The sequence below is a fragment of the Coregonus lavaretus genome (genome assembly GCF_964263955.1).
Source record: "Coregonus lavaretus genome assembly, chromosome: 27".
Lineage (NCBI taxonomy): Eukaryota > Metazoa > Chordata > Actinopteri > Salmoniformes > Salmonidae > Coregonus > Coregonus lavaretus.
The window spans coordinates 31860829-31888227 of record NC_140014.1 but is presented as its reverse complement, the minus strand read 5'-3'; the positions used below and the strand labels follow the sequence as shown (position 1 = coordinate 31888227).

The window sequence follows — 27399 nt, the reverse complement described above, 5'->3', positions numbered from 1 at the left end:
GTCTTAGGTCAGTTAGGATCACCACTTTATATTAAGATTGTGAAATGTTAGAATAATAGTAGAGAGAATGATTTATTTCAGCTTTTATGTATTTCATCACATTCCCAGTCGGTCAGAAGTTTACATTCACTCAAATACTATTTGGTAGCATTGCCTTTAAATTGTTTAACTTGGATCAAACGTTTCGGGTAGCCTTCCACAAGCTTCCCACAATAAGTTGGGTGAATTTTGGCCCATTCCTCCTGACAGAGCTGGTGTAACTGAGTCAGGTTTGTAGGCCTCCTTGCTCGCACACGCTTTTTCAGTTCTGCCCACATATTTTCTATAGGATTGAGGTCAGGGCTTTGTGATGGCCACTCCAATACCTTCACTTTGTTGTCCTTAAGCCATTTTGCCACAACTTTGGAAGTATGCTTGGGGTCATTGTCCATTTGGAAGACCCATTTGCAATCAAGCTTTAACTTCCTGACTGATGTCTTGAGATGTTGCTTCAATATATCCACATAATTTTCCCCTTCCTCATGATGCCATCTATTTTGTGAAGTGCACCAGTCCCTCCTGCAGCAAAGCACCCCCACAGCATGATGCTGCCACCCCCGTGCTTCACGGTTAGGATGGTGTTCTTCGGCTTACAAGTGTTCCCCTTTTTCCTCCAAACATAACGATGGTCATTATGGCCAAACAGTTCTATTTCTGTTTCATCAGACCAGAGGACTTTTCTCCAAAAAGTACGATCTTTGTCCCCATGTGCAGTTGCAAACCGTAGTCTGGCTTTTTTATGGCGGTTTTGGAGCAGTGGCTTCTTCCTTGCTGAGTGGCCTTTCAGGTTATGTCGATATAGGACTCATTTTACTGTGGATATAGATACTTTTGTACCTGTTTCCTCCTACATCTTCACAAGGTCCTTTGCTGTTGTTCTGGGATTGATTTGCACTTTTCCAAAGTACGTTCATCTCTAGGAGACAGAACGCGTCTCCTTCCTGAGCGGTATGACGGCTGCGTGGTCCCATAGTGTTTATACTTGCGTACTATTGTTTGTACAGATGAACGTGGTACCTTCAGGCGTTTGGAAATTGCTCCCAAGGATTAACCAGACTTGTGGAGGTCTACAATATTTTGGCTGATTTCTTTTGATTTTCATATGATGTCAAGCAAAGAGGCACTGAGTTTGAAGGTAGGCCTTGAAATACATCCACAGGTACACCTCCAATTGACTCAAATTATGTCAATTAGCCTGTCAGAAGCGTCTAAAGCCATGGCCTCATTTTCTGGAATTTTCCAAGCTGTTTAAAGGCACAGTGAACTTAGTGTATGTAAACTTCTGACCCACTGGAATTGTGATACAGTGAATTATAAGTGAAATAATCTGTCTGTAAACAATTGTTGGAAAAATTACTTGTGTCATGCACAAAGTAGATGTCCTAACCGACTTGCCAAAACTATAGTTTGTTAACAATACATTTGTTGAGTGTTTGAAAAACGAGTATTAATGACTCCAACCTAAGTGTATGTGCAGTAAACTTCCGACTTCAACTGTAAATGTTACCCCTTGGCAGCTTTATCAGAAAGCACAGCATTGATTTTCACTGCTATGTGGATGATACAGAACTTTACATTTCTTTGTCACCAGAGGATTTTAGCTACACGGATAAATTATTCGACAGTAGTAGTGATTTAAATACTTGGATGGCTCATAACTTCCTCCAGCTAAATCAAGACAAGACCGACGTACTTATTGTTGGAGAGAGAATCTAGCCGCACATTTTAATTAACGGGCAATAAAGATAAAATACCAGGTAAAAAACCTAGGTGTATTTTAGATTCTGAACTAAATTTCCAATCACACATTAGGAATGTGACCAAAATAGCTTTTTACCACCTGAGGAACATTGCCAAGGTGCAGCCGTTTCTCTCTCAGGCTGATACAGAGAGACTCATCCATGCTTTTAATACAAGCAGGCTTGACTACTGTAATGCTCTCCTGTCTGGCCTACCCAAGAAAGCCATTGGTCAACTGCAAAACATACAGAATGCTGCAGCAGGGGTACTGACCAAGACCAGACTGAGAGCACTCATTACACCGGTTTAAGGTCTCTGCACTGGCTGCCTGTGAGTTTTTGAATTAATTTTAAGATTCTTCTATTTGTTTTTAAATCAATCCACGATTGTTCACTCCAATACATGTCAGACATGCTTTTAAGTTATGTACCCAGTAGGTCCCTCAGGTCCTCTGGCACTGGCCTTTTAACTATCCCAAAGCCTAGGACCAAGAGGCATGGAGAGACAGCCTTTAGTTATTATGCCCCCAGCCTCTGAAATAGCCTGCCAGAGAGCCTGAGGGGGGGGCCGAAACTGTGGACATATTTAAAAGAGATCTTAAAACATATATTTTTAGCTTTGCTTTTCCTCAGGGGGCTTTTTAGTCGTTCAGTTTGTGTCAATCTTTTGGTTTTTATTTTATGTTTGTTGTGTAGTAAATATTTCAGCTTTTATTTTCATCGTTTTTTCATCGTTTTTTCCTGTAAAGCACATTGCGTTGCATTCCATGTCTGAAATGTGCTATATAAATAAAGCTTGATTTGATTTGACTTTGGTTGATGTTGAGGAGTCTGTAGTTGTTGGAGCTGGGGATGGAATTGACCCCAACCCTGATGTGCACCGGTGTTTGAAGCTAGGAAGACACCATTTCAAGCCCCATTGATAAAGATGCTGGTGTGGCATGACTTCTGATCTCTCAGTCAAGACCTCCAGCTGACCTCTTCACCTCTGCTATGACTAAGCCTCAGGATGCACCCTGACCCAATCCTCTTTAGTGGACCATGGTAGCTCACACAAACACCTTTAAATCAACGAGGCAGGGACATCTCTCACTTGAGGTAAAGGAAATGAGACAAAGTAGGCAGAAATGAATGAGACAAACAGTCTGTCTGTACTAGTTACGTCAGTCTGAAAGGAGATATGCCTGGCTAATGAAAGCTATCTAAAGGTGCAGGTCCAGCTGGGTTCTGTCTTCTACCTCTATTAGTTCTCTTGACTTCCACTCTCTGCATTTCACAATTAAATAACTCCCTAGCTGCTTCATTCTTCATCCTCTTCCATTCATCATTTAGGTTGCTAACGCTTTGTGGTAGATGGTTGTCCAATCAACACATGTTCTGTTCTGCAGCTAGCTAACTTCCAGGAACCTGGTTGTGATCTGTCCATGTTTAAAGGAAGGAGGGTTAGGCCCTATAGCCTTCAAATCAGAAGGAACACCAGCTGGTTAACTACTTTTCAACACTTCGCAAGGAGGTTCAAGGATCTTAGCACATATTTACAGCCTGCAAATCAACAGTTATCAACCCCAAACTACAATGTTTAAACCAATGCGTTGCCTTTCGGGAAAGATGGGATGTTTGTGTCAGGTTCAAAGTTTCCTCAGCTCATACCCTTTCACCTACAGGTATTTCCATTGTGGAAAGGGCCCTCGTGATTGGTGCCTACTCTGGAAGAGAGAGGGATTTGTGAGAGGAGGAGGAGGAGGAGTGGAGATTGAGTCGTTCATAGGTCAATCTCCCAGCCTCCAAAGCCTCTTAGTAAAGTAAAGCCCTTTACCTGTGAGGTATAGTAACCGGATCACTGGGAGTGTGGGCAAACGTGTGAATGCAGCACGAGAAGATGAACACACATGCTACAAGATTGAATTTAAGTTTCACTTACAACTAGAATATTGTCTAGTTGCATACATGGAATTCCACTTAGAACCTGAATATTTTCATATTCCATAGTTCCACAGAGGGACTATATTTGCATTTTAAACATGTCAGCTCTTAAGCATTTTTATGTGCTAAAATATTGGCTACCATGGGAGGAAATGTACCCTTCAACTGGTTATAAACAATCCCAAAGTACTTTAAAGAAGCAGAGGGAAAGAACATACTTAACATCCCTTGACAAAGTGCCCAGTTGTTCTGGAATTGCTATTGTCCTAATACTTACAAGCCAATTTTTGCACCCAGTTAACACTTTCACAAGATAGATAACTCCTGAAACATGATAAAATTACAGCTTTTCAACAATGGCATGTAAGACATTTCTCTGCAGTAATTTCATGACAGCTTAAAGCCTAAAATGAGGATAATGTGTGCTCTACTCTGCCCTCTTCACTCACACAGGGATGTATAAAACGGAGCATAACAATACAAAATGGCTTCTCTAATGGCGTTCTGAAATTGCACAACATATTTATCTTACAAAATATATTCTGTGTCAGAGATATTCTGCTTTGTTCAATCTCCATAGATGTCAAAGCCTTCAGAGTGACATCGGCATTCTCCTAATGGGTTGCCTACTACCAGAGTGAAGTGAGTTTTCAAGAAATACGTACATACAGTAATATCCAACCTCCCCAAGTGCATTAAACACTAGATGGAATGTATTCTTGTTATAAAATCACATTCTGCACCTGATCAGTCATACAGTTTGTGGATATGTATTTCTGTTTGTTACTCTACTAAAGAATAAACCATGAAGACGAAAAGGTTCTTTGACATATTCTTTATTTGTCATCTGTCAAGAACACTACCTGTACAAGCAACCTTTTGATAGGGGTCATACAAAGTATTTTTTTCTTTGACATATTCTTTATTTCTCAGCTGTCAAGAACACTACAAGTGAGTACTACACTACACTCGACCTTTTGATAGGGGTCATACAAAGTCTACAACACATATCATAGTCATGAGGAAGGACAATGATACTGTGCATGTTCCAGACTGGTTATGTTCCAGACTGGTTATGTTCCAGACAGGTTATGTTCCAGACTGGTTATGTTCCAGACTGGTTATGTTCCAGACTGGTTATGTTCCAGACAGGTTATGTTCCAGACTGGTTATGTTCCAGACTGGTTATGTTCCAGACAGGTTATGTTCCAGACTGGTTATGTTCCAGACAGGTTATGTTCCAGACAGGTTATGTTCCAGACTGGTTATGTTCCAGACTGGTTATGTTCCAGACAGGTTATGTTCCAGACTGGTTAGGTTCCAGACAGGTTATGTTCCATCTGTATACAGGTTTTAGAATGACAGAGCACATTGGGTCCTCACTCAATTCTCAACAATAAAACGAAAGTCAAACATTGTAATGAAGAAAGGAATCTTACATAAGGTCATACGAAAGTGAGTATCATTCCAAATCTTGGATGCATCCCAGATGGCAACGTATTCTCTGTATAGTTCACTACATTTGACCAGGGCCCATAGGGAAAAGGGTGCCATTTGGGACACATAGTCTATCTGTTGAGAACATGTGTAGTGGTCTTCTCTACTGTACACACTGACTTTTCCATAACCTCAAAGGTGGACGATGTTGAGTTTCCTTTTAAACACAGATTAGTCTGAAAACACACACACATGGCTGGAGCTGTATATCTAATCACATCTGGTTCAGATAAAGATCCTTCCTGTTCTCTTCCCCACTCCTCTCCTTTTCACCTCCTAGCTGTGTGAACCACTGGGAAGCTTTACCCCAAGTCAGATACCTCTCTCTCTCTCTCTCTCTCATTTCTGCACAACACCCTGAGGTATTGGTTAATGGGGCCGAGTGTTGAAGTGATAGCTCAATGCAGCCTGCAGGTTGACATATGAGAACATTCCAGGTTGCGCTGCACTGCAAGTGAAAGGAACAGATTAGGATACTTAGATGACTATGGTGTGACTTGGTGTGTCGCAAGTGCCTCATGTTTTGAGGGGGGAAATAATTGTCCCACGGGAAAAAAAACTGATGTATTACAATAGTACAATATGAAACCTTTTGTGTTTTTATCTTAGATCGTGACAGATAGGGCAAGGCTGCGTAGTTGTCAAATGAAATAAAGGCCTTAATGTTGATATAGGGATGAAGTTTTGACAGTGCTTTCTTGTGGTGGCCTATCACTGTGGCAGTGAGCTGAAGAGAGACATACTTCCATCACAGCATTGTGCTACAGCACAGCATGAACACACACATGCATGCATATACGTATGCCTGCACGCATTCACACACACACACGCACGCACGCATGAATGCACGCACACACGCACACACACACAGGTCCACAAATAGACCAATGAAATGCTTGCTCTTCCTCTCCTTGCTGTATGGGATCTGAAATCAAATCACTATGGTGTTTGCCAGGGCTATTTGTATTCCAGCTGAACGAAGACAAATCATTGGGGTACTGAGTAGCCATGCGTATTGTAGAGGCCTGTTTTCACCTCTATGTTCCCTCTTTTTTTATGAGTCGCCAATCATGGAAGCAGCACAACTCAGTAAGTGTGGGGCTGCCAGCTGCCACGACGGGTAAGAGCAGGTTGTCATGGCAGCCACAGTTGGAGGAGCGCTGTAGATTGGCAGGAAAAAGCGTGTCAACAATTGCCCTGTTGCAGAGAGAGAGAAAGAGAGAGAGAGAGAGAGAGAGAGAGGAGAGAGAGAGAGAGAGAGAGAGAGAGAGAGAGAGAGAGAGAGAGAGAGAGAGAGAGAGAAGCCTCTTCCTCGCTTAGCGCTCCATGCAGCCCTGAGCCTCGTCGTCTGAGGCGCCCCATGCTGTTTAATAATATCAATTTACTGCTCACAGATTGATCTGGAGATGTGGCGTAGAAAAAACAACATTCTACAAACATTCTCCTTTCTCTTTCTCCGAACTTCTCACAACAAATGTAACTGCTGCAATTTTGCACAAAAGCAGTCTCGTCTGGGCACCAGCATCAAAGGCACTTAAAGTGTTGGTGGGAGGGGTCTGTAAGCTGGAGAAACTTTGCAGTGTTGAGTTTGAAAACAAATGGAGCATCATCAAAGTAAACATCTTAACCTTATGTTGATAGAATGAATGAGAAGTATTTGAGTCCTCTAGTATCTATAGTGTAAAATATGGGTTTCCTAATATTGGCACCGTACAAAATGGCTGTAAAAAATCTAAGTCGACTACTCAATGCCAATAGGCCTACATTGTCAGCAAAAAAGGAACAACACTAAAGCGCATGTCCAGAGGGAGTGAATTAAATTGAGATTAGTATGCAAGTTGAATAAATGATTCAAAAGGAATTAACATTCAAATGTCTTAACAACAATGCACAATTGGTGACGGCAGATTCAATATCACCATAATCAATATGTAATCAACACATTGTCTATCCATCACATTATCCCAGCCTTTTACTAAGACAGATGGGAGATCTATCACCATTTGTGCCTTAGACTATTTATGAAAATAACTTTTTGGGGTGGAAGTTTGTTTGTCAGATTATTCAGGTAATAATGATAGCAGCAGCATCGTGTGACACCAGTCCATGGTGCACGATTAGATCAAAATTGCTGCCAAGACATAAAAATCAGATCAGTGATGAAATGGTTAAGCTAAAATAACTGAAATGTCCCTATTGGATAATAACATCTGGACTGTCCCTATTGGAGAATAACATCTGAACTGTCCCTATTGGAGAATAACATCTGAAATGTCCCTATTGGAGAATAACATCTAAACTGTCCCTATTGGAGAATAACATCTGAAATGTCCCTATTGGAGAATAACATTTGAAATGTCCCTATTGGAGAATAACATTTGAAATGTCCCTATTGGAGAATAACATCTGAAATGTCCCTATTGGAGAATAACATCTGAACTGTCCCTATTCCCCAGCAGTCTTTCCAGATCTTTACACCTGATAAACAAAGCGGGGTGGATTTTCTTTGTGTGCAGACAAGTAGAGCTTATTTGCTGTACAACTCGCCTATGTCTGGACACTCCCGCCTGGAACTGTGAATTTGCTGTCATCAGTCTAATCAGGATGCCATTGATTTTACTCTGCAGTAGTACTGCTGTGGCTGGGGATGACTAATAGCTAGCTGTCTGTGCTCCTTCCTGCTGATATTGACCATTGTCACTGTCAGCCTATGCACATGGTCTGCCTCTGCTGATGCACATAGTCTCTATCTCACCCAAAAATATATATATATGTTCACAGGCTAAACAAACATTACTTTATTCAATACAAACCCCAGTTTGTGGTAAGCGATTAAAAACGGTGATACATCTGTAAATAGATAGATTTCCCAGTTTCTTCGTCCTTCATGATGATGAAACAGAGGTGATCAATGAATGAAAGGTGGTTGTGGGTTGGTGTGGAGCCTGTGCGACCGGGGCAGGTGGATGAGCAGGGTGAATCATGGCTGGGGCTGGCGCTGGCTCTTGTGATGAGGAATTGATCTGGTGTAAAAGCCCTGTGAGAGGCTCAGAGGTCTCCCACCAGCCAGAGACCTGCCAGCACTCAGCATGGATGCTGTTTGTTTGTTCAACTTCCAACTCCAAGTAGATAATTGGTTTGTAAAATTGGTGACAGAGGAGGGTCTACATCCATTTTTTTCACACATTTCAAAAACTTTCACAGCGAGACCACTAACCCTAAAAAAATCATCTTTCTATTCAGGTGGCAGTGCCTGGGGAGCAGGGGAGATGGGGGAGATGGAAGGGACTCCATAAAAGCTCATTATTGACAGGGAGTTACATTGGGAGCTGTACTGGAGGACTGGCAGACATAACAACAGTGACAAGGTTTAATGTGTTGCACTGGGTATTGGGGAAAACAACAAATGTCATCCCATGTGAATTTGATCATCCTCTACACAACATGTTCACCACTTTCACAATCAGTTATTAGTTGCAGTGAGCTGCAGCTGGGGTCTAATCCTTAGACTATACCACCTGGCCTCATGGTATTCTGCCACTGCATTCATTATCTGATGTAGTAGTGATGTGCAATGTTTAATAGGCAGTGTTTAATGGGCAATGTTTATCAAATGTTCACACAATTTGCAATACAGTTGAAATAATCCACAATGCCGATAAATACTGAAATAAACATTACAACATAAAACAGACACGTAACACATGTTTTTATTTACACTATACGTGGGAGGTTAAACACAGGTTTGACAATACAAACAAAAACATAATTGAATAACATCAAAAGTGTGTTTTGTTTCACCCACTGCAACCAAAAAAAAAAGGAAACTGAAATAAATAAAATAAAATATATATATATATAGATTAAATCTGTTTTCAGTAAGTTGAAAATAAAAAAAATATTTTGCACCATTCAAAATGAGACAGTGGTGTCAAAAAGCACAGAGCAAACCAGATGCACCAACATGTTTTATTTTTAGAATGCCAAAATGTCAAAGGGATTTTTGACCCTAAAACAACCCTTAGACAGATCCATCTGGGACAAAGAGCTTGAACCTGAATCAGAACCACCTTGACCTTTGGGAAAAAATGAATAATAATAATTTACTACAATAGCAAGCAACAACGTGCATAATCAAGTGTTTTTCAATGTTTATTCCCTTTAGTGCTATGATAGGTCTCAGACAGTTCAGACCCCTCTTCGAGGAATCCCAGGGGCTGGGAGCCGTTTAGCACACAGACGAGCATGTTTAGCGCCGCAGTCTCCTTTCTGTCAGCAAACTTCAGGAAATGTTGGGGAAACACAGATAGTTACCCAGAGCTCCACGCAAAGTCTCAGAGTGATTACAGGGCGGCAGGTAGCTTAGTGGGTAAGAGCGTTGTGCCAGTAACCGAAAGGTCGCTGGTTCTAATCCCCGAGCCAACTAGGTGAAAAATCTGTCGATGTGCCCTTGAGCAAGGCACTTAACCCTAATTGCTCCTGTAAGTCGCTCTGGATAAGAGCGTCAGCTAAATGACTAAAAAAAAAAAAAAAAAAAAAAATTACATCATCATCTAAAAACAATATAGTGGTGTCACATATGTTTGAAGCTCTTTATGCAACATGGTATTATTAGAAAACGTCAACATGCTGACATCTAGGCATGCTACTATTGTCACAAGCTGGTGTATTGGTATTGATGTGTAATTATTTATACAAGGCTGATGTATAATGTTTCAAAAAGTAAAGAATAGCTAGCTTCTTGAAAAACAACTAAACAGAATAGAGAAATCATCTGTAAAGTTAAATCTAAGTCACATTAAACAATCATGCATTTCATTATGTATCCATAATGTTCTTCTAAATATTAATATAAATGGCACCTATGAAAATACAAGTGCCTTCGGAAGCAAGAAATCATTTTATGTTCAAACAAAACCTCTTCATTTTGTAGATAGCTTATTTTGTTTTCATTTTTGCAGACAGCAATTTAATCAAACTGTGACTTCATGCCCCACTATTTGCAAATTATATAGCACCTCTAAAACATAAAGGCAAAACATTTCACAAACAAGTTACATGGACCTTGATTACTACAGTAAACATTCTCAGCATGGGTGAGCAACACATCATGGGGCGGATGCAGTCTACTGCTGCTCCCACTGCTAGAGAGGCTGGGGCTGGGAGGAAGACAATAACCAACCTAAGGACTTGTATTGGCTCTGCTCTAAAGACTATTGTCAAAACCATAACACATCATTTGATTGTTGTGGAAGGGGAGAGCTAAATAGAATAAGAGGATGATGATGTTGATGCGACTTTCAATTGCAATGTTTGGTGCGGTACAGTAGCACATCCAGCAGCACAATGTAATTCAAAATGAGAATAAATTATTTGATGAATTAGTTGACAGTTTTCTTTAATTTCAACAACAAAAAGACATTGGTTTTTCTTTATTTTGTGGGAATCATGACATGTGGAATTGATGCATACCTACAGTGCAATAAAACAATGTGACACAATTTATTTTGTCATTTATCACCTACCTATTTTATCCACCTCATCACAAGTGTGCTAGAGGTGGAGGTAGAGGTAGAGCTAGAGGTGGAGGCTTGACGGACCCATTCAACTCATATTCTAATACTATTACTATTATACTTCTATATGGCTGCAAGCAGCTCTCTACCTTACCTCAAGCAGCTCTCTACCTTACCTCAAGCAGCTCTCTACCTTACCTCAAGCAGCTCTCTACCTTACCTCAAGCAGCACTCTACCTTACCTCATTCACCTCAACTTCAATCAATCTAAATTTAAATCTATCTAAACCTAACTGATAATCTACCTCTGCTGTTATTGTTGTCACGGTAACATTAGTGTATGTCTAGGATACCCCCAGGAACATCATGTGTAAAGTTGACAAAAGTAACAGAACCTACACATCTGTGGGATTGGTGGAGTTTTCCCAACAGCGCAGATCTAGTTAGCGACTATCCTGATTGACGGGGGAGAAGGTGACATTTAAACAAGGCTCAGGGGAATGCCATTGTTAGAGCACAGGGCAACTATTCTGTTAGCATAGAAGAAAAACATACTATCCGTACAAGGCATGCAGGCTAACATTCTAACAGTATACTGATGCTATACAAACCTACGTGTCATTTGCAGAGAATGTATTAATGTTGTTAACAAACATGCATTATGGCTAGCAGCAGGAAACATTTTTACCACTACTATTAGCTAAACATGTCTCACCAGATTGGACTGTCGGAGAGATGCAGTGGATGCCAACATATTCTTATGATGCCCAAGACAACAGATAAGGCAGACGACAAACCAGGCATACAGACCCTCAATAGGACATGAGCTGTACAATTGTGGATTTAGTATATATACAGTATATATATAAAATATAACTGAACCTACGTCATGTGTTTGTGCTATAAGCCCCCTAAGGCATTGGTGATCAGCATTATCATCATAACTGGGTTACAACAACAAGCTGCTTAATGTTTTTGCATTCATCCAAATAAAATTCCTATTAAAATAAACAACTAGATGCTGTATAAATGGACATGTTTTGATTAAACATCATAAATGTACACACGCACACAAGCACGCACGTACACACGCACGCACGCACAAACGCACACACACACTGGCAGGCAGGAAGGGATGAGTAGTGAAAACTATTCAGAGAGTCACGGGCTCATGCTCAGACTATTAGAGGGCCAGGGGCTCAGGTCAGGAAGAGGGCACCCCAAACACAACTGTTTCCACATAACACAACCCATGCCCACAGAACATCAGCCCCTTACACCCACACAGACACACACACACACACACACACTATAACTCTACCTATAGTGAACACTACTTTATGAGATACAGACATCACAACACTGCAAACTGTATATCGATTAGAAGATTAATTAGAGTTCAAAAACTGCTACAAAATCATAATTTAGAATGTTTGGTGGAGAGGGTTTTACCTCATTCTAAGGTTACATGTATTAGCCTCATCATTAGCACTAATATGCTACATGGGATATCAACTTTACAGATCTATTCTGTTGGTGTATAGGTCACCAGAGCACTCAAAGCCACAACCTGTTAACACAGTAGCTAAATAAGTTAGTTAGGCAGCTATTACTAATGTGAGTGCAAAATGTCAAAAGGATATACTAGGTCTGAGTAATACACGGTTTAATTCAACCTATCATGCAAACAGGGCCTACAAAGTTTGTCATAAGCAGGCTGAAATAAAATAGGAAACTTGGGAACTGCATTTATTGAGTGTTACCGTCATGTGAGAAACGCTGGATCGGTCTCTTGGGGAAGATGTGTTGCCAAATGTTTAAAAAAACGTTCTAAATATATTTTTTACCTGTGATTTGTGACTGTGATTGCTATAAGCTTAAGTTACAATAAAATGATATCTAGATGTTTGACTCAACACATCATTTTGGGATCTTTGAGGGTTCTGACTAGAGGGAGAACAGTAATTGGAAACGCAATATCCTTGCTATGTGGAGCGTCACTGACTGTTGTCCTTAAAATTATTATTTATTTACAAAGGAAATTCAGAACAACCATCACTGACTGTTGTCCTTAAAATGATGATTTATTTATAAAGGATATTCAGAACAACCATAACACCATAACACCACAACACATAACACAACGCAGAAAATACTGTAATATTATCATTGTTCAAACAGAGTGGTGGCTATGAATGGAGGGATATGCAAGGATCTGCGCGCCACTATTAGGTCTGAATAGGTAGGCCTATACAAGCCCCAGAAACTAATATTGATATGTTTAACAAGCAGCTCAAGAAGAAGTTTGATAAATAATAAACGACCTTTTAGTGGATCCAATTTATAAAGCATTAACTGGGGCCACAATTGAGTAATTAGTTGTATCTCACGTTGGATGTTATTGGACACTGGTCGGCTAATGAATAGGCCTACTTTTATGCCCGGCCTGATTCGAAATAGAACGAAGAGTAATTTTCTGTTCCTATGTATGAGTGGGTGAGGCGGGAGGGAGAGAGAGGGGTGGTCTTGACTTTCAACCACCGGAGCTCCACGGGAGATGGGGGATGTACTAACACGGTGTTTATGTACTCCCAAAAATGTATCAAAGCTCAGATCCATGGAAATAAAAGAAAAGTCAAACAAAACAAGGATTCGACTGCATAAAATAAAGTATGAACAAGGCAAACAGGTGAGTCTTTGTTTAGGTGGTTGAGGTAGATCGATATCTCGGCTTGCAAGTCCGGAATCTTGCCCGTTTTCCTCCAGCACTCTCCATATCAGTTTACGGTTTGTAGACAGACTGTCGCCACACCTCACTGACAGACAACCTGCCTCACCCCCAAAAGACGGAATAAGAAATATGTCTCCATTCTTTTTCAGGGGTGAAAAGAAAGTGGGTGATAAGCTGAGAACTGAGTCCAATATCTGAAAAACATTTTAGAATTGAATCCAGCAGCAATCGAATTATGTTTGTTTGTTGTTTGCGGCTTTAATCCACTAGAGCAGACTGTTTTGTCATGGGAGAATAATCCATTCCACTATCTCGCAACAAGGGAAGAAATTAGGTAGCGCTGCACATGTGGAACGGGTATATGAATAATTGTATGCAATCTAATTTCCAACTAATTATCACAAGCGATCTGAACAAAAAAAGTGCGAATGCAAGGCCCTAAAATGTAATCCTATATAATCGTATGACACATTGTTTAAATGTTCAACTAATCATTGAACTGTTTAACAAATTACATCTCTTTGAACACACATAGGCCACAGGAGTAGTAGTATTTATTGATTTTGCTTGCATATCGATAATGGAGAGCAAACATCTCATCTTTCCTCATGTCCTCTCTTGATATCAACATTCTCATTTTCATTGGGAATGTAATCTCCCCTGGCGGTGGGCAGATTCTGCGTGTAGCAGCTGAGTGATCTGACCAAATGACGCGAGATTTTACTTCTGGTTTATATAGATTATGGAGAATGCATCAAAGCACCACTCACTCTATAGGCATAGGTTTAAAGTTGAAAGTGTCTAAATTATTTGCTCTTTAAAGTATTTTTTAATAGAACTGACATAATGCCAGCACTACCAGCAAACCACAGTTGATGACCATGGAAATGATATAGGCCTACAAACAAAAATAACAACTCGGTTTAATGATGGGCCATTCATTGGCAATATGACACTATAAAATGGCTATAGGCTATTACACCCACTATAACTATTGCCACTGGCCCATCACTGCGACTAGGCTATCTGATCAAGATTATTCATTTAGTTGTACAGCATAAGAGACTGACACCCCTACCCCATTAAAGTTGCAGTCAGTAGGCTATGATCTTCACACACCAACTACGTATGTACGCTATATCCTAACGATTCAAAATGTACCATGATAAAAACCGTATATATTTATTACACCATTTGAAGGTATAAAATAAAATATTTGTTCAAAGTAGGCCTATGCCTGCTGCAGACCTACCCTCCAGCAGCATATTCACTTATTGGAACTCTTATTCTCGGTGAGAACGTTAAGACAATAGTTTTTGTGTTGCGTAAAGGTGCGGTTGTACTGAGCATTTATAATAATGCATAGACATAAATGACCGTAAACTGTAGGCATGCCTATCTGGTGGTTGGGGTAGCATATAAACCGGTTTAGTTGCTATTCTTTTGCAAATATCATCTTACAGCGCATGAGGAATTAACACCAGACAACGTGCTAGAGAGAGCTTCAGCCACAACAACTGCTACTATCAAGCTACGGCAAAACTATACCAGTAAGACAAGCATAGGCTTACTGCCACACTATACTACTACTACTACTACTACTACTACTACTACTACTACTACTAGCCTACTACTACTACTACTACTACTACTACAGATATAGGATCTTAATTTGAGCCAGTTTGCTACAGGAAAATAATCCTACAGCAAGAGGAAATGTGAATTATATCTATATATTTTTTTGTCATTTAGCAGACATTCTTATCCAGAGCGACTTAAAGGAGCAATTAGGGTTAAGTGCCTTGCTCAAGGGCACATCAACAGATTTTTCACCTAGTTGGCTCGGGGATTAGAACCAGCAACCTTTCAGTTACTGGCACAACACTCTTAATCACTAAGCTACCTGCTAACTGAAATTTTTTGGTAGGGTTGATACATTTTTCGTTAGGGAAAATCAGGTCTGATATTTTTTTATGGAAATTACAAACTTTAGAAACCTTTTTAAACCTCGAATACAGTACAAGTTTGCATTTCATGCAACAACAGGATGATCAAATTAAGCTACTGCATCTGTACTAGGCCTATATGAGGCCTAATAATAACCATCATCATCATCGACATAATACACATTTTTGTAATATTATTACATTTCACTAATACAATCAAATGTTCATATTAAAAGTCAGCAGAAAATAAACATGGCAACAAAAAAAAGCAAATTATGCTCTGTCTCACACGCGTTGACAAACCGAAAATATAAAATAGGCCTACACATCGAAATACAAGATACTGAAATAAAAACGACACATTGAATGACTCTAGCTAATATCGCAATTCCTATGTCTTTAATAAATCGACAATATTGTTTAGCCTAGTTTTTCTGTATTTCCTACATTCTTGGAAATATCAATGTTCACCACAACGGTTTGTCGCTCCGAGGGTATCTAGATACATGAAACCGTCAGAGGTGTGAATCCAAGCCGTGGCTTGAATATGCTGCAGTACTGATTGGTAGGCTATATACCCAGGTGTCTGATGGGTAGGCTATATACCCAGGTGTCTGATGGGTAACTATATACCCAGGTGTCATCAAAGGAAATGTATGCGTGAACACGTAGCCTATTGCACGGTTTTTTAAACCAAAATCAGAGTTAAATTTAGGCACAAGAGAAATGACCTATTATGAACATTACTATTATATTTAGTAGTGGAGTAATAATAATACACAATTCTATTGAACGATAGCCTAGTAATAACAAATATGTTATTAAAATAAAAAAGTCATTATTATTGATCATTTCAAAAATGTATTATTTTTGTTATTAGTAGTAGTAGTAGTATTATTATACACAATCATCAGCTATAGGAAATATATTCAATTTATACAAAATAAAGAGAACCAGCTCGGGTTGCCTTCACCCAGGTGGTGTCCCCTTCTGTGATCACCTCCAACAGACAAACGTTGGTTTTAACCATGCGGTCTCTGTAGAAAGAAAACTCTCTGAAATAGGCTTTGGGCCTCTATTGAATGAATAGCACTCTGCGGGGTTATGTCAACGGGCCTGGCCATGTATAGCCCTATATGTCAAGCTTTGGTAAGCTGTAAAAAGAATAGTTCTCCAAAATAGCTCTCATGCTTCGTAGGCTTAATTGTTCTTCAAGTCTGTCCATCATTTTATTCGCTGTCAGTTAGGGAGTTAAATGCACAGTTGGGGATTTTTCACAGACTGTGGTTATAATTTGGTCTCACTGCTAAATGTTTAGATTTAGGTAGCCTAGATATAGGACAGCGTTATAAACAACAGCAACAGTGAACGTTAGTATAGCTTAATAAATAACAAGTTGCTATGATGCACCTACTACATCAAATTTGAGCAAAACAATAAATGTTGAGCACCAGCACCATGAGGTTGAGCATGACAAGTTTCCTCAGGTGAGCGCGCAGCTTGATCAATCAAATCACATGCATAATGTCTCAATATCTAAACTCACTGACAAGCAGCCTCCAACAGTCAACAATGCATCAACTTGAAGTAAATTCGTCTGTAAGCCTAAACGAACCATAAAATCAGTAATTTTGGTACTATATAGGCTAAGTGTGAAGCTTGATTTAGGACACATATACACTGTAAAAACACTGTTTCAACTTAATATTATTAAGTGACGTAGCAAGAAGATAGTATTTTTATGTGTCATTTAGCAGACGCTCTTATCCAGAACAACGTACAGTAGGGAGTGCATACATTTTCATACTTGTCCCCCGTGGGAATCGAACCCACAACCCTACCATTACAAGTACCATGTCCTACCAACTGAGCCACACGGGATCCGGAATGCCATGAACCAAGTGGTTGAAATACCAGGTAAGGATATGTTGAATAATAATTACTGTATAAATGAACATGCACAATGTAATCATGTATGTCAACGTGTGTCAAATATGTAAGTGGAAAACATTGTATGTTAAAAGTACTGTGTATTTTAAATTGACAGAATTTTGGCCAAAGTTTTCTCAAGTTGGAGCTAAGTTTGGGCCAACATATTTTTTCAGGTAACACTTGGACCGAAAAGTTGAGTAAACAAAAAAAAAAGTATGTTGATCCAGTTACTTAATAGTTATAAAAACAACTTTGTTTTACAGTAAAAGCCAAAACACGGACCCTCCCAAGCAAAGCAATAATTCCTTTTTTGTGGATGAATCTGCTTGTTGACAAATTCATCAAACGGTGTAGTATGCAACCGCATTATGTTCCCTAATGGGCATACCCATACAGGCGATTACTCAGACATACAAACATATTGGTCACAGGATACTAACCTGCCGGCGGCGAACATCACACACACACACACACACACACACACACACTAACACACACACTAACACACACACACACACACACACACACACACTAACACACACACACAGTGTTGCAGCTTTCTGTCACTGTCGCCTATCAATAAGCATATCCCTAATAATTTTTTTGCATGATTTTAGGCATCTGAAATTATAATAATTAAAACCGAAATATTTGCTCAGTGACGATAAAAAGAAACGGCTATCATATCACTCACTATAGGCTACATAGCGACAATTACGCATGCAGCTAATTACTTTCAACAACCAAAACCGCACACACACACGATCATTTATTTAGTCAGCTTTACACTTAATAAGTTCCAGCGCAATGTATGTATTTTGACGTAGCCTAAAACGAACTAATAGCCTGGGGAAGATAAGTAAATCCCAAGTTGTTTCATTCATTACCAAAACGACAGCCCATTATTTAGTTACTATGCGAGAGTTCATCCCTTTATCAAAAAAAGCTATACAAAAAAAAGTTTTACAACAAAACTATTTTTTTATGGAGAGATGCACTCTCACAGAATATAAGAATAATAGTGATGAAATGCATTATCAAATAAAGTAGACCCAGCAGCCCTTCGTCTAGGCCGGCTATCCTACTCCTTTCTGTTTTCTATAAGTTATTGAAAGAAAGCGCTCGAGCATGAGGCTAGAAATAACCCCAAAATAGAGCACACTCGGTTTAAGAAAATATTGATATGTCATATGATTGGAAGGATTGGGCCCCTGTGTATAGGATTTGTAGTTTCACGGGAGGTAGAAGTAAATTGAAATGACACGACTTTGCACTTAAACAATCGGATTTCGTCAGGGTATGGGTTGTTTGTTTAACCCGACAGCTCGGTGGAACAAGTCGCACGCTTTACACACTCATTAAAACGATTATTCACGATCTGTCGAATGTTTTCTAGTTCGTTCACACGAACCTCTAGCAAAGTAATACAGTCAGAGACCGCAACAAATATTGTATTATTGCGTGTGTGGGCAAGATGTTTGATAACCTGTTGCGTCTCACAAACTGGGGACAGACTACCGCAAAATAAGTATTGTTTAACCAGCATTCGGGCGACATTTAATCGCTGTTGGTGTGGTGTGGCCTTGGCATGACATGGTTGAACAAAATAATGGCGACCTGAACACCTAACACAGACAAGCACGCGCGCACACACACGCAAACACAAGCACACAAACACACTTGTATAATTTTACACTTACACGGTTTATTGTTTATTATTATTGATTATTGTTTATTGTTTATTGTTTATTGTTTATTGTTTATTGTTTATTGTTTATTGTTATTGTTGTTATTATTATTATTACAATTAAGTACTTTACCAATGTGTAAATATGTAATACACATAATGGAGAGATTTTACTTCAAATTTAGAATTTTTACATCAACGCCTCTGACCAGTGACAATTACCTTCATTGTTTATTACTGGGACTGAATAATAAATAACTGAAAATATCTATGCCTGCACTTTGACAAGCCTTATGCTGCCATATCATAACCCTAACGCTAATCTCCACATCTCTGCACGCATTTTCAATGTTAGCCATGTAGGGTTAAGGTGGTTACAAAAAAAAGACACCAAAAGCATGCTATAAAGTAGCCTTCTAAAAGATTCTAGCGCCCTCAATCTGCGAGGTGTATACCTACAAGATAATGGCCGATGCAAGCTTTTTGTACACACACAGACAAGGAATGAATAAAATAAAAGTATTTTGATTAATACTTTCACATTCTTGGTCATAAATTAATAAAGGATATGACAATTTTTTTAAGTACATTACTATTATTCAGAAACATGTAGGCCTATTCAATCGTATAGTTATAATTCGTTCCTTATTATTATTAGGCTATTAGTAGTAGTAGTAGTAGTAGTAGTAGTAGTAGCAGTAGTAGTAGTAGTAGTAGTAGTAGTAGTAGTAGTAGTAGTAGTAGTAGTAGTAGTAGTAGTAGTAGTAGTAGTAGTAGTAGTAGTAGTAGTAGTAGTAGTAGCAGTAGTAATATTCTTATTCGTATTAATAATATTATTAATATTATTAGAAGGCGGGACATTCCACCAGATCCGTGCCTTTTGACATGGTCCAAAAAAAGTTTGTTTTCACCTAATTTTAACATTCTGTCATAAAGAGCACATGTTCAACTTCATAAAAAACAAAAACAAAAATTCCCATCTCAAGAGGTTAAATTTAAAAAATACTATAGTAAGTGTGCTGTTACTTACTATAGTAAGTAACAGGGTTTACCCTAACAGGGTTGACGATTTCATCTTAAATCAGCCATGAATCCCTTGTGACAGGGGGAATGGAAGCTTGCTGTATGTAACAGGGAGTGGCAATTGAATGCAATTCTACAGTATAATTTGACTATTAGATTTTCAATGTTTCTTTAGAAAATATATTTTTTAAAGGAATAGTTTCACGATATTAAAACGAGAGTTCCGTTCCATAAGAGGGTTGACCTTAAAATGAGGGAAGGGGTTTCTTTTACCTTAAAATGAATCACTAATCACATGAAATAAATAGCCTAATAACCTTCAGAAATGACTTCGTCAAAGCAACAAAATAACTTAAGTCTTTACAATAATGGTGACTTGGAGAAATGTTGGGGTTAAGTGGGCTAAAACCTTCCTAGAAGTCACAGAGGATGCTTAGAGGGACATGTCAAAATGCTGAATTTTGGCACTTTAGCAAGTCTTTATTAATATTAACAAATCAGATTTATATAATTTTTCATGTGGTCTATATTAAAGGGCACTTCATTTACTATAGTAGGCTTAAAAAATTCAGTATGCCTATTTGTGCACAATTCCTACTTCAAATATCAAAGGGCACTCTTTTCGTGGAATGACCCAGGCCTATTATTGCTGCAGCATCATCACCAATTGTTGTTAGCTGCTGTTGTTGTTCTTGTTGATGATGTTAATGTTTGTGGTCAGAGATTTGTGTGTTTAGGCCCATGCGCGCTAAGCCTCAGGATTGTTGCTATGCTATACGTTTCATACCCCCCCCCCCCCCCCCCCACACACACACACACACACACACTAACTGTAAGTCGCTCTGGATAAGAGCGTCTGCTAAATGACAAAAAATAAATAAATAATAATAATAATAATAATAATACTGAAGCCCCTGCACGTGCCCTACTATACAGCTGTTAAGCTAGTTGTGTGCAGAAAGCAGGATTTGGTGCATGGGCCTACTTATTGGACACCAGATACACAGGATATCCCCACTGTTCCCATCCATGTGTAAACGTGCATAAAAGTGGTCTGTCAGTTGTTATCCTAAGCGGCTGCGTCGACATACATTCGTGTCGACATACATTCATAAATATGTCTGTTTGTCAATTGCCTTAACCGGTTGGTTTCTATCTCTTGGGGTCCATGTCATATCGTACTACAGTACAGCCTTTGTGCACCTTAACTTAACCAAGATATTACCAGAGCATCGAGAATGGCGGTGTTCTAATATCGGTGTTTTCATTCATCCATAGATTTGCATTTGTCGAAAGCTGTTGAGTTGATTGGGAATACGTCCATGTTTAACTTCAAAATATAGATGTAACACAGATGGCCTACAGGTCTAGATTCTGGTCTAAATGTGTCCTAGATTTTTCACTTCCGGTGAAACGCTTTGTAGTAGGCTGGCTAGTCCAGTCTCTTGAGTAGCTGGTCTGGATTGAACCATAGGCTGGACTGGAGGATGTCCTCAAATCGCTCTGCTATTGCTTTGAGGTACAACCACGCCCTTAACCAATCCCTGCTTAAAATGGGATAGACAGATTGTAGTCTACATGACACATGAGACACCGAAAACACGAGACACTTGAAATTCCTCACTAATATATTTAAAAATAGCTATTATTGTGCTGACAGACAGTAGTGTATATATTTCCGCCTCGATTAGCGGTTACATCACCCATGCAGTATAGCGTAAAGCAACCCATGTAAAGACCAACGCTTGGCACGCAATCCTTCAGTTGATGCTTTGTTCTAAAGATGATACAGAGTCCTCTATGTGGTTCAGGTATATTAATTGCTAAATGTTGTGGCTGAAAGTGCAAGCTAATAACTCGCACATTGATCAGTATAAACAAATATACTTTACTGCCATATTGTTAGGCATTTTATTTTATACTGTATATTATCTATACGCCTATTGGCGTAACCTACATTTGAAATAGCCTAACAATATGGTGAGTCCACCGTTTAGAATTTCTTTCATTTATTTTCAAACTGTGAATAAATGCAAATGTTATCTTATATTTTGAGTGGGAAACAACATTTCTGCTTCAAATATATCATATTATTTATAAGAGCACGTATACTGTATATATTTCCATAGTTTATACTGTTTATATTTCCATAGTTTAAGAATATATATTTATTCAAGATTTAACCCTATCTCATTCAGTCTTTGCCTTTTGAGTGGTCACCCCATTTAACATTTGAAAGATAACATCTAGCGAGGAGATATTGAGTTGCACTAGTCCATTGTGAAAAGCAGTAAGGTTATTGCATTACAGTTATACTCATTTAACACGATGCCTCTTTAGGAAATGAACAAATGACTGACCTTAACAGCGTTGAAAGGTAGGCTATTTACTCTTCTGTTGTGTTTTATTTGTATGATGTATGCCCTACTACCATTACGGATGAAGAAAAATACAATAAAGAAAACAATTAAGTAAGAAGTATTCTACAGGGTATAGCTGCACAGGCATTTAAATAGTCATGAATTTCCATATTATTCATTTAGCCTACCATTATATAGCAATGCTTTAGGAACACATGCAGGCCTATGGCCTGGTCAGCAGTCAATAACACGTTGAGTTTGAACAATTTAATGCCCCCGAAGCTAATCAATCAATACTCATCATATAGAGGATATGAGGGGGAGGAAGGAGGACGAATACACAACCACACAAACACCAGCGGTTACTGTTAATAAGTGCTAAAGGAATAAACCGAATCCAAAACAGCCTGCACGAGACCATGATTAGTCACGGGCATTCTGTAGGCCTACTACTAGATGTGTCAATTTATGCATCACTTTGCCACACGACTGCTAATGTGTGATTGCAGTCTATTTAACATGGGTAGGCCTGGTTTGTTTTTAACAAACACATACTATGTACCAAGTGGTGAAAATAAGGGAGACAAAGGAAAGTTATATTTTGGGGGGGCAGTTGGTTCTCAAAGGCAAACGCTGAACCGAAGAGGCCTTTCACCGCTGAAGGCCAAGGCCTAGGTCCTCCCCGCACAGTGTTGCCTGCACAGCAGTCCAATTAACAACCACATGCAACATAACAACCGAAACGTACTAATATTAGGAATGGCAAAAAATACAAAACTTTTCATCAGATATGGATGTGACCTATTATTTTATTTTGTTCGATTGACAGTTAGCGACAAACACGGGAATAAGACCACAATATCACAACCATTAAATTTAAAGACAACATAAACAATCACTCCATATTTGTATGAGGCATTTGCTCAACACGGGTTACACGTTCGCAAAGTTAACCTATAATTACAATAGGTCACTAATTACAAAAAGGATGTGGTCTGGTGTTGACCACATACAGTAAAATATGCACAACACAAGCTAAAGGCTTTCATTCATTTTGTCCCCTTCTGAATCTGTTCTGGTGCTGAATACTGAAATTCTCGAGTATTTTCTCTAAACCCATTCTTTGGTCTATAAAGTATAACAGTACTGTGAAAATGTAATATATAAATGAATGTCATAAAGTACTAGCATCATTTGTTCATTATGGGAGAGGACAAAATAACAAAGAGCCATGGGTTGGTATGGTTATTCTGCATTTAAAAAACACATTTATTTGAAAAGGAAAAATACAAATTAGTGTTCTTTTTTTGTTGTTGCAAAAATCATATTCCACCAGCGCACTCATGATACGTGATAATACTGCAAACATGGAGACTGGTGGTTGATGTGATGGTATTAGATATTCTTAATATTAAAATTAGGCAAATCTGCAGACTATTTAAATACACATTCTAAGGTAATGCCTCTCAGTCCAAAACCTACATTTTCTCTGTTTTTTGTTTTGTTATCACATTGCACGTTGCTGACGGTGGAATAATAAACAACTCCCCGACACATGACATATGCCTATGTACACAGAAATAAATGCAGAATATTAATACAAAATACCTGGACTTCAGTTCTGGCTGCTTTCATTTTGTTTTTCTCTTTGTGTAGTTGATCTTTTCTTTATATATTTTAGAATGTAAATGGGTGTAAAATGTTCACTTACAGTCTTGCTCCCGTGGGATGTTTTGTTAGTGTATAAGTGGATTTGAAGTTGACCCTTGATTATGATGTGTGAAGTAATCAGAAAGTCCTCCAGAAAGTCCTGAAGAGAAACTTGGTAGCGAAGACCTTAAAGACTCACAGGCAAGAGATGAGGGCGTCTGCGGGGAGGAGGTGGCAGCCCTGGCCGCCATCGAAGCGCTGCTCTGGGAGGTCATTGATGGATGCGGGACATGGGGGAAAAAGTAACTTGTCTGTCCTGCAAGGAGGTTTATGGACGAACATGGGTTTAAAGAGTAAGTCCCGGAGCAGGGCACTGATAGACCACATGGCACAGAGGCCGCCAACGCCGCCGCCGTTAGGTGATGAGTGGCATAGGGAATGTCTCCATTCACAAGTCTGTCAACACTCAGGCCATTGGAAGAAGGGAAAGAATGGTTGTTCCCCAAACTGTTTTGAGTCAACATTGTACTGTAGGACATAGGATGACTAGGGTAAGCCGATGATGTCCCATTGTAGCTCAACGCGCTGCTGGCCCTCGGATGGTGAAGCGAAAGAAATGGTGACATTGGCCAATATAGAGAGCCGGCTCTATCCATAAAGGTCAACCCAGAGGAAGTAAGACGAGCACCCCGCTTGAAAGCCAACTTTGCCCTGGATGTGGTCGATCTCCTGCGAAGTTTGCCGGTTGTCCCACCGATAAACACATCGTCACTCGAGGGGTCAAGCATCCAGTAGTTCCCCTTACCCGGGTCATCATAGTGCCGCGGGACTTTAACAAAACATTTGTTTAGGCTGAGGTTATGCCTGATGGAATTCTGCCAACCCTGCTTGTTCTCCCGGTAATAGGGGAAATTCTTCATAATGAACTCGTAAATACCGTTCAGAGTTAGTCGTTTCTCCGGACTCTGCCGAATAGCCATCATAATTAAAGCATTATAGCTGAATGGTGGTTTCTCGTACTTGCCGTTTTTCTTTTCACCGTCTTTCCCACCACTCTCCCCCTCTTTGCTATCCTTCTTCTCTTCCTGTTTTTCCTTTTCGTTCGTGCAAGTGGTTTCATTGGAGGAATTGTCACTTTTGGTGCAAATGTTCTCCGACTTTGCATCTTGCACTATGGAAGGTAAAGGAATCTTCCCCTCTTCTTCTGAGACGGTTCTGTGGTGGTTGTCACGTTGGACGGCTTCAGGCACCAGACTGTTTATACTGAAAGATGATTTAGGAATCATTTTCACTTCTTTCCGTTCTCCCATATCCAACATCACATGCAAGGTAAAATGGCAATAAGCAGCAGCACAGTTAGATCTCAATCTCTTACGCCGGCAACTCTGCTAATAATAACTATTTCATGTTCTTTACAACACATCGATAGGAGACAGATAGCTACAATTAATTATGGAGCCACAGACACTACGCTGTAAAAAAAAAAATTGGTTGAACCTTTACGGACTACAGCCAACCACAGCACCATAAGTATTAACGCGTCCTCCCTTCTTCCAGCCAATCACAGAGCAGTTCTTAGCAGTTGCTTAAGTGCGCAAGGATACACACGCAGAATGGGCTCATCCTTATTAACAAAGGATTTCTTTCTTGGAACTAAAATCATACCAAGAAAATAGACCACATAACCTTAATCCATTTCACTGCTCTTGATATTTCCAGATTGCTGATTCAACATATCTCTGCGTCTTTAAAATTTGTTTACATTCCGTTGGAAATAAACACAAGAGGATCACAGAAATGTAGCGGCAGAGGAGAGGTACTACTTTATGTCTCAAGCATAAGTAGCCTTCTATTCAAATGCGGATATTAGACAACTTATATTTGAAAAATGGACATGAATGTGACGTTTTTATATGGAGGAAGATGTAGGCTACCTATCTCCACAATAGCAAAACGGCATGAAACCTATGGTCATGGCCCTTATTAAATGTTCAGGCAGCATTTAAAGATTATACTTAATTCATATTTAATTATGTTTGTTTCCCCTCCATCTTTTTAGAGTTCAAATAAGTCCAAGCCCCGGACGTCAGCTACTTGAAGCGCCAGATCTCCATCTTGGGCTCGTGCGTAATGGTTTGGACATATCGTTTCGAGAAGTACCCCGTACGTTTTATTCCATAGGCTATGCGGCGTTGCAAACATCACAAACATATCATTATTATTAGAATTAGGCCTGCTATTATCAGCCTAGTAGTAGGCTAGTCTACTATTAGTATTGGTAGGCCTAGTACAGTAGCCTAGTATATAAGTAGGCCTAGTATAAATAGTAGTGTTATTAAAGATTACTACTTTAACCACATATATAAGCAATAAGTAGGCCTTTAATAACAATAATCATCATAATAGTAAATCACGATGACGGTAACAAGGTTCGCATAAGGGGGGTTCCTAAAATTCAGAGAGCACGCGTTATTTCCAGTATTATAAACACAAAACATTTTTAACTTCTGCATTAGATTTTTTTACGAAGGTTTCTCAGTCATATAGAGGGAATGTATCAATAGCAGAGAACTGTAGCCTATAGTCTATTTGTTGTTAGCCCACAAATATGTGGCCCCATGCTGAATAGACACACGTATACACATAGGCCACACATGATAACACACGCACTCTAAACACACATACACATGGATTTTGTATTGTAGATATGTGGTAGTAGAGTAGTGGCCTGAGGGCACACAGTTAATGTGTTGTGAAAAGTGTTATGAAATGTAATGTTATGTCATATTTTGTATTATATATAACTGCCTTAATGTTGCTGGACCCCAGAAAGAGCTGCTGCCTAATGGAGATCCTTAATAAATACAAATACAAAATATGGTCATAACTCTCCAAGAAACAAGCGTTGCACCTTGGAGTCAAATATAGCATCGTCTTCAACCATCCTCCATTGATTTAATATGAAATATGAAATTCTAACTCAAATGTATTACTTTAGTCCAGGTGCGTAAAAGCCTTGCGAGAACGAGTAGCCTAAATGTTGGACATCATATATGGTTCTCACAGAGCTCAGCTCAGACCAGTTCCAGGTCAGACCAGCTTAGAGAAATTGTCTATTTGTGTTGTTGTATTTGTATATTTAGGTAAACTCATATGGATTTTTGACAGGATGGGACACACACACACACAAACACACACACACACGAACGAAGATGCATGTACGTCGAGACAAATTCACAAAAAAGAGAGCGCAACAGAGCGAAAGAAGTGATGGAAACAGAGAGCCTCATGAATTCCCACAAGGTGTATTTTGCTGGCTAGACCTACTGTTGATGCACATTCATGTAAATATTAGT

General features: G+C 39.3%; 1 protein-coding gene across 1 annotated transcript; it reads right to left on the bottom strand.

Moving 5' to 3' along the window:
- Window positions 1-24129: 24129 nt before the first annotated feature.
- LOC311102803 (forkhead box protein G1-like) lies at window positions 24130-25362 on the bottom strand (the record flags this gene model as incomplete). Its single annotated transcript, XM_084144219.1, has 1 exon — window positions 24130-25362. The coding sequence occupies one exon, from the start codon at window positions 25360-25362 to the stop codon at window positions 24130-24132; it is 1233 nt and encodes a 410-aa protein (XP_084000345.1).
- Between the last annotated feature and the right edge of the window lie 2037 nt (window positions 25363-27399).